The sequence below is a fragment of the Alexandromys fortis genome, unplaced genomic scaffold (genome assembly GCF_014885135.2).
Source record: "Alexandromys fortis isolate MF-2015 unplaced genomic scaffold, M_Fortis_MF-2015_v1.1 scaffold_372, whole genome shotgun sequence".
Lineage (NCBI taxonomy): Eukaryota > Metazoa > Chordata > Mammalia > Rodentia > Cricetidae > Alexandromys > Alexandromys fortis.
Window position 1 is genome coordinate 598,625 of NW_026068255.1, and position 18,874 is coordinate 617,498.

Consider the following 18,874-nt stretch of genomic DNA (forward strand, 5'->3'; position numbering starts at 1 on the left):
TTTGCATGCTTTTCATTGATGAGTTATCAACATCCCCCTGAAAATCTGCTCTCCCACCAACTCATATCCATGCTTCCCTATTGTCATGGATACCTTCTCCCCAACCCATCTCAGAGTGTAGTAGGACCAGAGTATTCTCTGATTTCTATTGTCAATATTCAGACACATGCCTTAAAAATATCATTCCCTCAAACAAGATTCATATTTATGTGAAAGTAAAATAAAATCAAATAACCCTTCAATAAATAAACGATTGCTATAATGCATTGAAGTAACGGCAGGGCACATGCTGACAGATGAGCAGCTTAACGAGGTCAGCAGAGGTGTTTCTTAAGAAAAGAAGGATACGTTGAGACATGAGAGAGAAGCCGGGTTAACCAAAGAGCACCACAGCTCCTCAATGCACAACTGTGTGCACTGCTAAGAAAGCCTCATTATGGCGGCTGATTTCTGTGTCATTTTTTTTTTTCTTTTTGGTTTTCAGAGACAGCATTTTTCTGTAGCTTTGGAGTCTATCCTGTAACTAGCTCTGTAGATCAGACTGACTTCGAACTCACAGACATCCACCTGCTTCTGCCTCCCGAGTACCGGGATTAAAGATGTGCGCCACCATCATCCAACGATTTCTGTATTTTAATATTTTACATCTTTTATAGAGTGTGCTTTATTAGTGAGAGTATCATGGTCTGAACATTAAATTTCTATTTTCTTATTATTATTCATAAGATTCTATGAATCAGGACATTGAGTTTAATAAAGAAAAAAGAGTAAAAGAGATGTGTTCTTGGTATGTAGTACAGGCTGGCATCAAATTCCCAATTTCCCTGCCTCAGTCTCTTGAATGGTGGGATTCCCACAGTAAGTCATCATGCCCCACATGACAGAAATTTCACTTTAACCTTTCACTCAATGGACCTCACATTACAATCCTATCAAACTGCTTGCATTTTGCACGTGTAGTATTTATACACTTCATTTTCTCTTTGCTCATTTTCTCACTGGGAGGCTTCTGTGTCCTTGCTTCATTGTTTGTCTGTTAAACTCTTCAGTCTTTTTTCTGTAAATCACACAACTCTTCCACATAGCAGCCATATTCTATGCTTTTCACACTAAAACTGCTAAAATAGCATCTACCACTGTGGTGGTGATTGCTTCTCATTTCCTTCTGAGTACAGCCTTATACAGAGACTGTGTACGGACTTCACTTTCTATCATTACATTTGCCATTTTAACAATTCATAAATTCTCACGGAATGAGAAGTTTCAGTGTTTACCTTACTCTGCCTCCTTAGATATTCTGCCTGTTACTTCCCATTATATCATCTGGAGTTCAACCTCGTGTTCTTCAAATATTTCACATTCAGCCTACTCATTTATCTCTCGGTCTGGTATTTTTTTCCTTTCAAATGAGATGACCCTCACTATTTTGTGTGGTATATGAAATTTGTTTTTTTTTTTTCTGCCAAAAATCTGAATACACCATGTTTTTTTTTTTCAACAAGAGCAGAATAGGAGATAGTTTCAACCAGTCGGTCCTCCCTCTATTCACTTTATAAACCAAATATCACCAGGTCATGCTATGTTGTATGTGAGTAGATCACATCATGGTTGATCCACAAAACAAATGTGAGCTTTAGAGTTCCCAAATTATTTTAAATAATAGTATTAGCAATGTTAATTTAAACATATAGGGCATGTATATACATACATGTCACATATATTTGTATGCCTGTATATCCACGCAGAAACACACGCATGTGTACATAGAGTAGAATAAGGGTTTACTCTGGGAAGATTGTGTATCAGTTAAAATCTTAGTATAGACAACAATGCAGATAACACTGTTTGTTTAAACTCTGTTTCTTAATTTGACCACTTATTAAAAGGGGCTGAGAAAAAAATGTATTTCTTATAAGATTGCTTCAATGAGAATTAAGATTATTTCCAAAAATCACTTTTAAAGTTGGTCAGGTGGTGAATTCTTACTAGCTACACAGGACATGAACATGGTTGTATGTCTACACACAGCCATACTATATTTACACTCTGTTCGGGAGGAATTTCACACCACAATCCATAATCTTTGCTTTTATTCATTAATTGCTCTCTAAATTATAATTTTTATTATTTTGGACTATGGAAAAGCAACAATAATTAGAACATGTGTACACTTATAAAAATGGTGCCTATATCTTCTATCCTGAGGGGATATAGTTGTGTATAAAAAATTATTGAATCTGTTAAATGGATATTCACTGATACATGTACAAATTCTAAAAGCTTAAGTATAGCGAACACATACATGGGTTGACTTAAAGTTCTAATGAACATAAAGCAGGAAGTCTGGAATTACTTGGAATCTCAGGGGACTTAGCTCTTGTAAATATAGCCAAAAACACAGAGTATTCTACTGTGATGCATTTTACTTATTTCAAATATTATAAACATTTCTATGTACTATATTAAATTCAAATATCTATATTACTCCTATATTTTGTAGTAACAAAATCCACATGTGCTTGAAGAAAGGAAAACAAAAAATCCAAAAAGCCAACACAGAAATGGCTATTTTTCAATTTGAAATATTTTCTTAAATTCCCTGCACTTAGTAGTAGTTTCTATATTTGTATAATGAGCTCTCCATATAAAGAGTGTGGTCTTGAATCTCAATTAAATTTTCAGGAACTCAGTTTAGGAAACGCAACCAGAATGATATATTTTCATCTCAATCTGTGGAGTGAGAAGGATTTACTTAGAAGGAGTATCAAGATTCTTGAGAAAGAAATAAGGGTTGGAATACTCTGACATAAATATCCCATCTGCCTCTCACCTATTACATTTTCTTGACCTTAATTTTTGAATCACTGGTTCCTTGTAAACACCACGTGATGTAATCTTCCCCATCTTTCTAGTGAAGCTATTTTAAGTGGTTTTATACCAATAATCAGCTCTATTTTATACATAGGCCTTCAGTGTTATAATGTGTGCCCTAAGAACTGGTAAGGTCTGGAGGTTCACTTGGCAACAAGCTATATGCAAGAGATGGTGCATGAGATGAGAGGATTTGATATCTTACAGTCTTGGTTTTTGCATGATACATTACACATCTCAGAGCCCCAAGTCAAGCTCACTATACGTTGTTCTGTTTTGTGAATGATACAGGTGAAAAACATCATTTTTCCCCTGGTGTCAGAAGGTTAGGAAAGTTCATTGGTGGGTTCAGTTCCTTGTCTGGTCTTGTAAGTTATGACACACTGTAAGATACTGTATCTGAAACAGTGCGTTTTCTGCATGTAGAAACTGTCAGGAAGTGAGAGAATTTCTGTAGATTGAGCAGGAAAAGATAATTAGGATGCTTACTCCCATTTTCCCGGTCTTACCACATTTACTCACCAAGGACCATTTATGCAGCTGAGTGACACTTTAGGTCAACCCAGAAGAAAGTGTGGGATCGCTTGATTAGATTACAACGTACCATATAACATGAGTATCACAGTGACAAATGAATTCTAATTTACCAGGAAACAAGTGATTAATAGCAATAGAAAGCTGTTTTCTGAGGTGGATGCTCAAGTCTACACAAACTATAAAAGTCTTAACAGAAAAAGACAGTAAGTAATTAGAATAAAAGAACTGGAAAATGTTTTGAGTATCAGATATCCTTTTATATACTTTAATTCACCCTTCACAGGCCTAGTCTTGATAAATTAACTGTTACCTACCTCCAATCACAGTACTTGAAGAGATAATTAAGTAGTTTCTGCTTCTGATTAGCCACTCCTGACTTTCTCTTCATCCTTTCCTTACTGCATACAGGGGACACAGACAATCCCCATCCTCATCTCTGCATTGTACTGAAAATCTTCTGTTATGATAAAAAGTCATGCCTGATCTCAAAAAGATTGTGTCTCAGGAGAGAGCACCACATCCTTCAAGGTAATGTCCTAGTATCACACATGTGCACGTGCGCACGTGTACACACACACACACACACACAAGCATTACTACTCCTAGAACACATCTGCACTGCACTTTCTTCTATTCTGGAAAACAATGAGCCCTAAGCATATTATACTAAAATTCTTCTGTTTTCCAAGTCATTTTCATTTTACTCTCCCCAGGAGACTCACAATCTCTTCTCACTGGTGAGTTTCAGGAGTCACTGCATTGCCCTCCTGAGAGTCCTTATGGATGGGGCCATAGCTCTGGGCAAAGCAACCTCACACTGAAGCAGCCATTTCTCCTGAGAAATAGTTCTATCACAAAACATCTGAATCACCTCATCCACAAGGAGGGTGTCCCAATAGTCTAACCATCTTTCCACTGCATCAACTTTGCCACACTGATGACAAAGGTCCAACATGTGATCTCCTGGAGAACAAATTATACAAACCAGAGCATTTATTCATGCCTAGGCACTCTGAGTTTTGAGTTAAGGTCATAAATATTATATTCTTATCTTATTAGTGATAGTCAAATAAAGTTTTTAGTCTCATCATAATGTGTTGACTGTGGTTTATTATAGATGTTGGTTATTTCCTCTTGTTACTAATCTATTATCTGTTTTTTTTAATCCTGAAAATATTTTGGATTTCATGAAATGGAATCTTCATCATCTTCAATAATTGTGTTACTGATATCATACACCTATAGATAACTTAGAAAAATTATATAGGGTGTAAATTGTTTTACTATTCTGCTGGACGAAATCCCTCTGGTGTGTAGTGGGTGATTGTTATTGCTTTATTCTTACTTCATGTGATGTTGGTTTAAGTTTTATTGTCATGATAGATCTGTTTGGCTTCACCAAATGAGGTAATATTAACCTTATTTGTGCAACAAAAAGAGAGGGAAAGTCCATGTTCTAATACCTTTTGCAAGAGTTTGAGTGTTGGTATTTGTCCTTTATTAAATGGTTGGCAGAATCCATCAAAGAACTCATCTATTCCAGGCCTTTATTTCTGTTGCAAATGAGTGATGATTTAATCTATGCAACCATTACAGGTAAATTCAGATCTTGTGTTTCAACATTAAACAGTTTTAATAATTTTTGTTTGTTAAGACATAAGAGAAATATTAAAAAACATGAAAGAATAATGTTAATTTCTTATTATATCATATTATCGTAAACCAACAATCAATATATAGAGAGCACAGAAACTATACAACCACCTAGAATAGAACAAGACACTTTTGAAAGACTCATGAATCATTCATGGGTTCAGGGAGGAAATTTGAAAGCTCCTGGAATCAAATTCAAGTGAACACACAACTTACAGAGTCTTTGCAATACAACAAAAAAGTTTTGAGAGGAAATTCTGAGATGAACCTTGAATAGGAAGAACTGATTTTGAATCAATCATGGCCCTGCTATTGGACTTGCAGAGAAATGCTCCTGCCAATGCCTGAGTTGAGACTATCTAAGAATGAGTAGTATCTGAAATTCATCAGGGTTTGTGATGGCAAGGATGGCTCAAATTGTCTGATGCAGTCATGGCTATAATAGTACCTTCTGGAGCTGACATTATACTTCAGCAGTAAGCAGATGTAGTTTTTGTGTGATTCTCTCAAGACATCAGTGTTTTTAGCAGTCAGATTTGACATGCTGGCCCTCTAGTTGGCTGCCAGGCTTTTATCCTTTGTTTGATGCAGTGTTTCTATTGCTGAGATCAAACATCATGTCTATAATCAACTTGGGAAAGGGGGGAATATTTAAACTTACAATTTTTAGTCAACCCATCATCCAGGGAAGTCAGGGAAGGAATTCTGAGCAGAAACCTGAAAGCAAAAATTGATACAGGGGTCATAGAGAAGTGCTTCTTACTAGCTTGTTTGATTATTATTTGCTCAGCCTGTTTTCTTAGAGCACCACCAGTCAAGGGATGACACCACCCACAATATCCTAGATCCTCCCACCTTAATTACTAAACAAGAAAATCAGCAACAGGGTTTTTGTTTTGTTTTTTGTTTTGCTTTCTGAAGGCTAACATGGTGGGTACATTTTTCTCTGTTGAGGTTCCTTCTTCATAACTGTAGCTTGTGTCAAGTTGACATAAAACTAGCCACAATAGTTTTTCACTCAAGAAACCCAGGGCACCAGGAGCTTATCTAGTATCAATTAATTAATGAGTCAAAATTTCCAAATGCTTAATAGCTTATTTAAAAGAAAGTTTGCATTAAAATCTTACTGCCAACTTAGACTCTATCAAACAGTGATCTGATGATGTCTTATTTCTGCTCTAGAGGCATAGAGAGAGGTATATTCCTTAAACCTATCTCAACATGACAGATATTTTTGTGCATGGAATGGTCATAACCTATATATCTCTTCCCCAATGTATATGCCTGTTTTCAGTTTGTTTTTAGATATGACATCAAATGAATTAAGCATTATTTATTAGGATCTACTGAAAGTTATCACAAAGAAGGATTATCTGTGTTTGTGTCTATGTTCTTCATGAGACCTTTGCTTATTAGCATTGATTTATGACTGATGTCAATAAGAAGGTACCCTCTCCATTTTTAAATGCATGTTTCTGTGATGACGTTTCTCTACACTTGTCTTACTATCTGTTTTATATAAGTTCTTAAGATGTATTATTCAAGATCACTCAATGAAATGGTTGTAGGCAAATGATTTGGAACAAAGTAGGCTCAAGCAACTATAGTGCATGTGCTTTGCTTTATGTATTCGAATGAAGTTCCAATGAACTTCGGGAGTTTTTAAGAAGTTTATATGTGAGACCTTTCAAACTTATTGACCACAGAACCTTTTTCTAAAAATTGAATAATATGGATAAAACTGTCAAAATAACTACTCTTGTTTCTCTTCAATAGAATTCACATATTAAAATTCATTCCTAGGACAATGGTTGCCATGTCATATATTCACCTCTATTCAAAGCTTTATGTTTTGATTATACAGAGACTACTAATCATGTCAATAAGGGAGATGATTCCATGAGAATTAGTTATCTAATCTTGAGACTTGCTCAGAGTAAGAAATTTATTCTCACTTTCTTCACAATCTAAGTCCAGCATGTGACTTGACAGCCTGGAAACATCTCATATTAAAGACCTACCTGTGAAGAAGCAGTGACTACAATACAGTATCCCAGAAGATTTTGTTCTTGGTCACTCTTGTGTCAGATGATAATTGCCCTTTTAGGAATAAAGGGATCCCCAGATCCCAGTTTGGGCTGGCATCATTTCCTGCTGCAGTGATACACTTCAATATCCCCTGGCTCTGGCCAAAGCACTCACATCTGATATTTGGACTTGGATTCAAAGATTCATTTTCAGAGTCTTGTGTTTATGAAAAGCAACATCTTTTCAGCCTATGGAGGTAATTGGAAGGATGAGGGGACAAAACTTTCAGAGGTGAGGAAATAATACCCACCTATTCTTCCTTTCCTCATCCCACCGTTATACAAACTTAGCTAAGAAAGTAATGTTTTCATCAACTGCCAAGTCGGTTTTCTTTAAGTGACTCAGCTAATTATTTATATGTATTTTGGAATTCTAAGCAGTTTAAAATTTTTTTAATAACATAGTAAATTAAATTTCATTATAAACTTAGACTTAAATAATTTATATTTTACAGTTACCTTAAGTTTGTAGAACATATGTTCAGAAATAGAAAAAGCAAAGATAACGTAACAAAGAAAGATCATTTCTCCATTTGACAGAATTTCCTTATGACTTAGATTCTTTAAAATATGAACTTCTTCATAACATGGCAATAGTGTTGGACATACATGTACTGCTGAGGAGACAGTCTATGCCTCTCTGTTTTCATGTGTATACATGGCAACTATTCGTGTTTCCTTGATTATGAATCACTGTATTTTCTGAAAAATTATAGAGAACTAAAAGCATTGATTTTATATTAAATACTTGCATTTAAAACATAAGTAAATTAAGATGTTCATGTCTTCTATTTCCTCAACAAGATTGAGTTACATCAGTCCATTAAGAAATCATGGCTATATCAGTAAAGAAGCTTAAAAATACAATATATAGCAGCTACCTTTACAAAAACACTAACATTTCTGGAAAAACTTATAGCATTATAATGTTAAAATATGGTTTCAAAAATATTGTTTCACACAATTCCTAAGGGCAGTCAAGTACCTTGAATGAACAATGTGAAGTGCATACAGTTAGGGAAAAATACTTACCTTTTTCATTAAATATGAATAATAACAGATAAATGAATATAAACATATATGTTAAATTTGAATTAGATAATTTAAGAAACATACTATTTTATCACACCCTTTATTTAATTAATTTTTTAAACGACATTTCTTAGTTAAGAGAGGAAAAATGGGAGAGTGACAATTTAATAAGATGGTTAAGACAGAAACTTACTAAAAGTGTGTTAACGTCTATCCTATTGTTTAAAAATATTTGTTTGTTTTAGATATTAAAAAGATATTTAAAAGAAGCATTTCTGCACATTTAGCATTTCCTTCCCCCTGCTCTTTGAAATAGACACATGTGTAAATTTGCATGGTTATAAAGAAAACCCCTCAGGATTTCAAAAAGGATGCCCAGGAAATTGACCCTTACAGGTAGGTAGAAGTTGATCAGCATGACTAAAGTAATCTTAGGAGACACTGAATGAATAAAGGAATTAAAACATGATTAAATGTGAAGTAACATTGTTATATTAGGTATCATTCTGAAAAGAGAAAGGAGGATGAAATTGTGCAGAACTTGATTAAATGAAAGCATGGGAAATTGGCATTTTTATAAATAATAACTTTAAGTAATATGCATTTTTTATGTTATTTTTATGGACATATGATAATGAAGCATTACAGTCAAAAGATAAGTGGTCACCTATAAGGCTTTCTATCTAATATATTCATATAAAGTCTATGATAAAACTAAATGAAATGGGAAATTAAGGGGTTTCCCTAAATATACAATATACATGTGTATGAAAATGACATTATGTAGCACAGTACTGTGTACAATGTATATACACAAAGAAATGTTTTAGAAATCTAAATAAAGTAATAAATCAATTGAGCTTATATTCTCTATTGTTTTATACTCTGAAGTTACAATAACAAGGAAAATAGTTTATAAAACACAAGTTCAAAGGTGGCTAATTAAGTCTTAGTTACCGTGACATAAAAATAAAACTCACAAGTCTAAAATTATTTTTCAAGGCTCTAAAATTATTCAAAACTAACAAGAGCATTCTATATTGACTGCTAAACTACTCAAGACTGCCTGCTTTCAAAGTATAAGAAAAATACTGGCAGACAACTAACACATGCATTATGTCTAATGAACAATTAAGTCACTATGGATGTATAGTTTGTTCTCAGCATTTTACAAACACACATTTCAGGTAGAGATGTGCAGTATCATTTCTTTTACTTTTTCTTCCCAAATGCATCTTTGTTACTTTTCCTACTGCCACAATGGGATACCTACCAAAAACCTGTTTATGTATTTGACAACTCTCTTTCTACCTTTCGTGGGTAATCTTATCAGTGCTTTTGAAGAAAAAAAGGTAAATTTCTTAAAAGAATAAATGAGACAATTTGGAAAAACTGAGCAATCGATTGTTGAGTAATTTTCACAAGGTCTGTTTTTTTAGCTCTGAACTTTTTAAAGCATTTTTCTTTTATTTTTGAGATTGATAATTATGTCATTTCTCCCTACGTTTTTCTTCCTCCAAACCCTCTCCTTGCTCTCTTTCAAACTTATGGCCTTTTCCAATAATTGTTACATGCACACATGCATTTAGGAATATCTATATATGCATATGTCCCACTCAGACTGTAAAATGTCACTTGTATGTGTTTTCAGGACTGACCACTTGGGATTGGTTGATGAACTGGTGCACTTTTCCCTGGGTAAGACTGTTTCTCCCACTCCTATTCCTTGGTTGTTTGTAGTTCTTTGTGTACCTCTGTGCCTTTAACAGTTCTCATTCTCAGTAAACTCTTTATTCTTTGACTTTCCATTGAAACATGAATCTCTCTCTCCCCCTCTTCTCCCCCTCCCTCATTTTCCTATTTTCCTACCTGTCTCCTATATAGAACATATCCTATCTTCCATCTTTAGGATCCATGTTCCCCTAGTGAATTTCTGATCCCTTTCCATTTCCGTTTTATCTAACATGCGCTTCTGTACTTGCCGCCCTCCTTTGTATGGGTAGAGTGATGACAGCTAACGAGAGCTCAGGTGGCGATTTCATCCTGGTGGGCTTCTCTGATCAGCCACAACTTGAAAAGATCCTCTTTGTGGTAGTGCTAATCTCCTACCTCCTGACGCTGGTAGGCAACACAGCCATCATCCTAGTCTCCTGTTTGGATTCCGTGCTCCAAACACCCATGTAATACTTCCTAACCAACCTCTCTTTTGTTGATATCTGCTTTTCCACCAGCATAGTTCCTCAGCTGCTGTGGAACCTCCATGGTCCAGCCAAGACAATTACTCCCACAGGTTGTGCTATTCAACTCTATGTGTCTCTGGCTCTGGGGTCCACTGAGTGTGTCCTCCTCGCAGTTATGGCATTTGATCGCTATGCTGCTGTTTGCCGGCCTCTCCATTATGCCACAGTTATGCACCCACGGCTCTGCCAGGCTCTTGCAGGAATAGCATGGCTGAGTGGAGTGGGCAACACGCTGATTCAGGGCACCATCACCCTCCGCCTGCCTCGCTGTGGGAACCACAGGATTTATCACTTCATCTGTGAAGTTCCTGCCATGATCAAGTTGGCCTGTGTAGACATTCATGCCAACGAAGTGCAGCTATTCATGGCTTCCTTGGTGCTACTCCTCCTTCCCCTGGCACTCATCTTGGTATCATATGCGTACATTGCCCAAGTACTGATGAGGTTAAAGTCAGCTCTAACCTGGGGCAAAGCTCTTGGAACCTGTGGATCGCACCTGCTGGTAGTTGTGCTATTTTATGGCACAAGCACCGCTGTCTATATCCAGCCTAATAGCTCGTATGCACAAAGTCAGGGGAAATTCATCACCCTTTTGTACACTGTGGTTATTCCTACTCTAAACCCCCTCATTTACACTTTAAGAAACAAAGATGTGCAGGGGGCTTTGAAAAGGCTAGTGAGAAAAGATAACAGCCCCAGAGAGAAAATTCTTGCGAAGTAGAGATATGTATCTGATTTCAGTGATATGGAGGTGCTTATCCGGAGGCATTACCCAGGGTCACCCTGACACAGAATATCCAAAACCAAACTCGCAGGCCTCTGTGGAGAGCTACCAGCAATAAAACCACTCCCCTAGTTATTGTACCCAGAGATGTCCTATGTTGATAATCACATTATCTAATAAACTGAAAACAGTTGGTGTTGTCAAGACTCCTGCAATCATTTTTCTCTTTTTATAGTCACTTTTTTATTAAGAATTCTGGCTCTATATTATTAAAGTAAAGATTTCTATTGATCAATCTCTTTTGTCTAAAGTGTGTTTAATGCTAGCTAAAAGTCTTTGAGGCATTCTTTATTAGTGTGTTCATGTGAACCCTGTGAGACATCGTTTCTATATCCTTGGACCAAGGTCTCCTGGTAATGCCCTAGTCTAAGCCATACACCTGTGTTTTTTTGTTTTCCCTCCCTGATCTGCTCCATTGGGTCTCCTAGTGGAGTTTTTTTTTCATCCTGTGTTTTTGCTAAATGAGATTTTCACAAAAATTTTAATTTTACATATCAAGGTATGTACATGGGATGGTGATTTCTGAACTGTGGTTTCTGTATTCAGAATATTAGGTGATTTTTTTAAAAATAACATGATCTTAGAAATCCAGTCCCTTCCAGGCAAAACTAGACAAGAAATTTTCGGAACTAAAAAATGATTATGAATTCCTCTGTTCTCAGATTTAGCCTTCTCTAGTTAGTTTGTAAAATTCTTTAAATGTTTAAATAATGTGAAATGCATGTTCTTTTGGATTTCTTTAACTAGTCTAAGCAGAGGTAAAAGAACTTACAAAATTTCAAATTGGGCAAAATAAGAAGAAAATGTGTTTCTTAAAGCCATTAAATCTAAATTTAAAAGTTACACCAATTATCTTTAATTTGTCTTATTAACACTTAAATATCAAATGAAACAACCCATTAATAACATTAAAAATTAAGCTTGATTACCGATATTGCTTGAAGTAATTTTTTGTGGAACTGTCCTGTTTAAAGTTAGATTGCTAACTAGTGGGTATTTTTATTACATTTACAATAGAGTTTACCCACTATTCACTGCTTCTATCTGATTCCAAGAAGCCAGACGTTGCTACACAGCCAACATTATTAAGTAAAATCAAAGGGAAGGTAATGAACCAAGATCTCAAAAGATAAACAGTTTTCAAATAAAATTACAACACTTTCATTTCTGATTAAAATTACTACAAAGATGTAGGAATCGAGCCAGTGTGAAGTATTCAGCATTCAGAAAGCATGATAGATCAGCAGACCAAAAGGGAGGGCTCAGTCACAAATACTTGACATTTTCAGTGGCTTTGCTTATGACTTTCTCTAGTTTTTGATAAAACCATTTAAAATACTTATCATACTTTATTAATGCATGTATGTGTCTTTGTGCACAAAGCATACAGATACCAAAGAAGTAAGAACGCTATTGGATTCCTCAGAGCTGAAATTGTCTGTTGGAGCCCACAATATACAGTGAATATACAGATGACAGACCAACAGACAGATCCTAGGGAAGTGTATACGTCCATGTCCACATGGAGCAACCCGATTTAACACTTGTCTTTCAGAAAAATCACCGTCATATCTGTAAAAACCTTGTGAAGCCATGACTTTTCTCTTCAAAATGGAATTCCTTCCCAAAACACCTCAGTAGTGTGACTTCTGCACAGACAAGGGAGGAACCTTGCTCCATCCCCCCCCCACACACACACACACCACACACACACCAGGAGGCCTTAGGGTGATATCATTCATTCTTTGCTTTAATAGTCAAATTTACATACAGACAATCTCACAAAATTGCCTGTTGACAGACTACATAAAAATTTCTGTAGAAGACAGGCACCTGGTGCGTGGAATTTTCTTCCTTTCTTTCTTTATATTTGCCATTGGGAGTCATTTTATTTCTATGTTCCTTTAGGTGTGATTCCATAATCCAATTTTAAAAAGTGGTTGGTTACTCTCACAACATTTGCGCTGTTGTTGTGCCACTATAGTTTGCAGGTGGATGCTAGATCCTGTTGATGGGTGATAGTGTTGACAGTGGATCATCCTTTTACCATCAACTGTACTATTCTCTGTGAGAGTATGTTTTCTCATATAAGTAGTAACATCAGTTCATGGACACCACAAATGATCTACAAAAAGAGTTATTTGGGAATAGCTTAAAGAGTAATAAAAAAGAGGGCGTAAGTGGGGGGAAAAGCAAGAAAACTCTTATGCAGCAAATACTGCATTTAAATCTACAGAAAATGTTCTCATTGCCACAGCTATAAATAGCCAACAAATCTATGAACAAAATATCTCACAAAGGAATAGCAAAAAGTTACTTTGCAACCTGTTTTGTGAGATTATTCTCTTTTTAGAGTCTGGTAGCAAGGTAAACTGTGCCTTTGTCAGCTAGAGACTAGAAGTAGCTCTCCATTGAGGCCAGCGGCCTGATTTTTACTAATGACGAGAACTGAGAAGACAGCTGAAGCCTTGTAGGAGGAGCTGGTATTCTTGCTGCTCGTAAACTGGCAAAGCTATAATCAATCAGCATAGCCATCAACACCATGAGAGATCTGAGAAAAATAAATAACATTAAAAAACATATTAAAGGCTTATCCAATATAATCAAGTTGGCTTCATCCCAATGATGCAAGCATGATTCAGCATGCTTAAATCAATAGACATAATCCACCACATAAACAGACTAAAAGACAAAAACCATGTGATCATCTCATTGGATGCTGAAAAGGCCTTTGGCAAAGTTCAACATCCTTTCTTGGTAAAAGTCCTAGAGAGCTTAGGGATACAAGGGATATGCTTCAATACAATAAAGACAATTTATAGTAAGCCCATAGCCAACATCAACCTAAATGGAGAGAAACTCAAAACATTTCCTCTGAAACAAGACAAGATTGTTTACTATTTCCATACCTATCCAATATAGGACTTGGAGTCTTACCTAGAACAATAAGACAACTGAAGAAAATTAAGGGGCTACAAATAGGAAGGACTGCCAAACAGAGACTATGACAACATGCACAAGACCGTCACAAGTTCAAACTAGAAAAAAATCCAGCACTGAGAAGAGGAGTATGGCAGGCTTCATGCTTAGGAGAAGTTACTTAACACAAGACAAACTCCATACTGTTGGTGTGTGTGTGTGTGTGTGTGTGTGTGTGTGTGTGTGTGTACTTTTTGTTTTGTTTTGTTTTTGTCTTGCTGACTTTTTCTTTTAGATTTATCGGTTTGATTTTCATTCTTTTTGTTTTTTGTTGCTTCTCTTTTCATTTCCTTTTTGAGAGAAAAAAAAAAACTCATGAAGTTGGGTGGGTAGGGAGTTAGAGATGATAAAGGAGTTGGGGGGAAGGCAAAGAATATGGTCAAAATATATTATATGAAAAATAATATTAAAATTTTTCAAAAGTTCATCATAAAATAAATGAAATCTTTCCTTCAAAAATTGGACACAAGATAATGACTTAAGTTAATAAAAACTGTGATATTATTGAATAACAAATAGTGTAATGGTAATTCCCTAGCATGATAGATAATTCCTGTATACTATCAAAAACTGGAACCAAAAAATCTGTTATGCTCTGTTCCTTACATGCAGAGAAATCACAATGGAAACAAATCTATTACACAATGCAATATGAGATTAAATACATTGTGAGGAAGACTGAGGAAAGTAACACAGTCAGAAGGATTTTATGGGGCCCTTTTCTCATTACTGTCTGCCATAGCAGTGCAGATCATTACCACAACCACTCATTTATCAGGAAGGTAACTCAAAATACTGATTAAAGGAAGATTAGATATAAAACTTTATCTTTATAACATGCAAAATATTGAAGGTAGGAAATTTTATTTCATTTTGGTTGTGTATGGCACAAAATGACTAAATTTCAAGTAGATGTGTTTTTACACTTTTAAAAAGTTGCTACCCCTATTCATTTTCCACACAACATTTCTAATAAAACTTAATATTTCCTTAATCATTTTTTGCCTTTGTTCAACTATTTGACTATTTCATATAAACAATAACAAGTAGTCACAATCAGGATAGTTTTTCTGACTAGGAAAAACTGGCTGTTAGCAAGTCTCCTCTGGAACCAAGGACTGGATGTCAATAGGACCTGCTTTCACCTAAGCTAAATTCCATCCTTGTTCTTGCTCTCTTCCAAGTATCTTCTTCACTGCTGACTTGACATCCTTGTTCCTCAAGGTATAGATAAGAGGGTTAAGCATTGGGGTCATGAGTCCATAGAAGAGTGCCAAAAGCTTGCCTTTCAGTTTAGCTGAGCTGCTCTTAGGTGCCATGTATGCATATCCACTGATGGCAGAGCCATAGAACATTATGACCACCAGAAGATGGGACCCACAGGTGTGAAAAGCCTTCTTCCGACCTTCAGAAGACTGTATCCTTATGACTGCTCTGACAATATTGATATAAGAGAAAAGAATTAACCCAAGTGGGATAACTTTTATGACAACCACGGCAGCATACATCTCTACCTCATTGACCCAGGTGTCAACGCATGATAACTGAAGCATGGCAGGTACCTCACAGAAGAAATTCTCTATCTGGTATTTCCCACAACGAGGCAACAAAGAAGTCAGAACTGTCTGCACCAAGGAGTTGCTGAAGCCGGTTATCCAGGCTACTGCTGCCAACTGTTGACACAACTTGGAGTGCATGACAACTGTGTAACGCAGAGGCTGGCAGATGGCCAGATAGCGATCAAAAGCCATGATGGAGAGAAGGACACATTCTGTAGACCCCAGGCCGAGGAAGATGAACAGTTGTGCTATGCAGCCCACATAGCTGATGCTTCTCTCATGGCTCTGTATATTTATCAGCATCTGGGGGACAGTAGAAGTAGTATAGCAGAGATCTAAAAAGGAAAGGTTGGCCAGGAAGAAATACATGGGGGTATGGAGTTTAGGATCAAGGCGAGACAAAAGGATAATAGCTGAATTACCAAAGAGGGTTAATATATAGAAGATGGAGACGACTACAAGGAGAGCCATCTCCAGTCGGGGCCATTCCGAAAAGCCCACCAGAACAAAGCCACTGGTGTGGTGAGGGGTGCTATTGAGCCTTCTCATTGCTGGAATTCCATTTACTGAAAAATATCAATAATAGAGCTTTGCTGTCCTGTTATCCTTAATGTTTCATGTAGTAAAGAAACTGGATAGGGGATGCTGAAACAAAATCATGAATAACTTCATTTTATTTCCTCAATAAAAAAATAGTATTAACAGCTATACATGTATAGACTGTCATCTGTTCTTTTACCCACATTTTTACAAGTAAAGAGTTTTAGAAAGTCAAATTAGAATCAGGCAAGGTGACTCACACTGGTAACCCCAACACTTGAAAGGCTGAAGCAAAAGGATTTATGTGAAAGAAAGGCCAGCACAGATTGCAGAGTGAGGCTCTGTCTCTCTCCATTGCTCCCGCAAGCTATCCAAATACAAAACAAAAATAAAGAAATAAAAGGCAAATATAATAAAGATGTATTATAAGATACTTGTTATCAGGTGTTGTATCTATTAAGACAGAAGAAAATGAAAATCTCACTGAAGCTTCATTAAGTTTATAATTTACTCAAAACATTTTTGAGCATAATTTTTTTCAATTGAACTTGCTTTCCTGTAGGTTCTTTTATTTATTTTTTAAACGAGAACAAACTATCCTTTTTTTTTTTCATTTTATGTACCGATACCAGTTCTCCCTCCCTCCCCCCCTCCCATTCTCTCCACCTTTCCCCTAACCCCATTCACGCCTCAGAGAGAGTAAAGCACATTCCTGCAGGTTCTTAATACTTTTGCATAATAGAAGTTTGAAATTGCTACCCTTGAAAAGCAGTATCAGTTGGTGGTGACAAATATACTTCCTTTTCCTCTTTTCTTTTATTTTTGTAGAATCCTCTTTCTGCTTAATATAATTAAGACAACGAGGATAAAACCTCTAGGACACAGGATAATGTGCATGTAGAATTAATACACAAAGATGTTTAGCCACAGAATAATTAGGAGTTAACATCACTGAGACTGATGGTATAAAATGTGTCCTTTTTTGTTTATGTTAAGAAACATACACACAGTGGGGCAGTGGTGGTGTATGCCTTTAATTCCAGCACTTCACTTGGAAGACAGAGGCAGGCAGATCTCCTTGAGTTCAAGGCCATTTTGTTCTACAAGAATGAATTTCGGAACAGGCTCCAAAGCTACAAAGAAACCTGTCTCAAAAACAAACAAACAAACAAACAAACAAAAAAAAAAAAAGGAAAAAGAAACACACACACACAGTCAAATAACACAAACTATAAAAGTCATTTTCCAGAGATGATCTCATTCTTTCCAATTTAGTCATACTTACTAAATTGGAAATTTTCCTACATGAGGAAAATTCTCACATGATTTCTTAAAATTTTGCATTGTATTCATAAAATCTTCCTAAAGCTAGAATGCATGTTTATATATTCAGCTTTATGCAGCAGAATGGGAAAAGTTGTGAAGAATATTTTTAAAAATTTTCTGTTACTTGTTTGTATTGTGACAGCCACCAAAAATATGACTATGTACATATGCAAATTGATTGCACGTATGTGTAGTTTGTGTGTTTCATGCTCCTTTGTGTAAAATAAACACTTGGTTGAAATGATAACAAATTACTCAAATTACACAGTTGAAGTACAAGGTTATATAAATGTAATATTGTTGTTAAGATACCAAACATTTTCACGAATAAAGTGACTCTTGGTAAAAAGGTTTTGTAACCGCTTTAGAGATAATGTTTAATGTAATTTAAGAATAGTTTTAATCCCAAAATAAAAATATGTATAATTCTATTCCTTCACTTACTGTATAATTTTTGACAGTTTTACATGAATTTGTTTTTATCACCATCTTATTTTTGACAAAGTTGTACATGCTGTCTATAAATAATTTGAGAAAAGGTTACACTATGACTAAATATAGTGACTTATTCATGTGATATTAAATCCTAATAATTATTGTTGAAAACACTTTAATTCAACTCTGTTAGCATTTTTCAATAATAGAAGGTATCTTTTCACCTATCGTCACCCTTTTGTATAATAGATTTCTTGTTCTTATCTCTCTTGTTTCACTGAAATATCTTATTCTTTCCTCATTATCTCTGCAATTCCTTCTCCATCTCTTCAGCATCCCAGTAACTTTTGTTCAGCTCTGGTTCTGTCAGATCTTACATGCTGTTTGTCCAGCCAACAAAAGTAGTTATCTCAGAATAACTCATTATATGAAGCAGACTCAATATAAAAGGTGAAATATTTTCTCACTTTTTTGAGATATATGCAATGGAAATCATGAAAAAAATTAAAAATGTGTTTTTTGCCTTTCATAGAATTAGCAATTTTATTTTACAATTGTGTTCATCTTTTCCATATTTCATTAAGTGATTGTGTTTTGTTTTCTACTAACCAATTACAATAGATGTGGCTAAATATAGTTCCCCTCCAAGGAACATTGTAGTTCCTCTTACTGATATTTGTCACACTTGACATTATGGGTTTCAATTATTTCCTGTCAGAACCCTCAATGAAGACATCAGGAGCTGTTGCTTGGAATAGAGAAAACATCCATGCATTTCATCTCAGTCACTTTATAGTCTTCATAGTGGAATAACTGGCTAGGGAAGATGTC

The 18,874-nt window shown here is 35.6% G+C and overlaps 2 protein-coding genes across 2 annotated transcripts; one reads left to right on the top strand and one right to left on the bottom strand.

The window, feature by feature from the left end:
- Window positions 1-10,187: 10,187 nt before the first annotated feature.
- On the top strand, window positions 10,188-11,141 carry LOC126494273 (olfactory receptor 2G3-like). Its single transcript, XM_050131527.1, is given in 1 exon segment — window positions 10,188-11,141. A coding segment is annotated over 1 exon segment (954 nt).
- A 4,187-nt stretch (window positions 11,142-15,328) lies between these two features.
- On the bottom strand, window positions 15,329-16,291 carry LOC126494256 (putative olfactory receptor 2B8). The gene has a single exon (XM_050131512.1). It carries the CDS (start codon window positions 16,289-16,291, stop codon window positions 15,329-15,331), a length of 963 nt encoding a protein of 320 aa, XP_049987469.1.
- Between the last annotated feature and the right edge of the window lie 2,583 nt (window positions 16,292-18,874).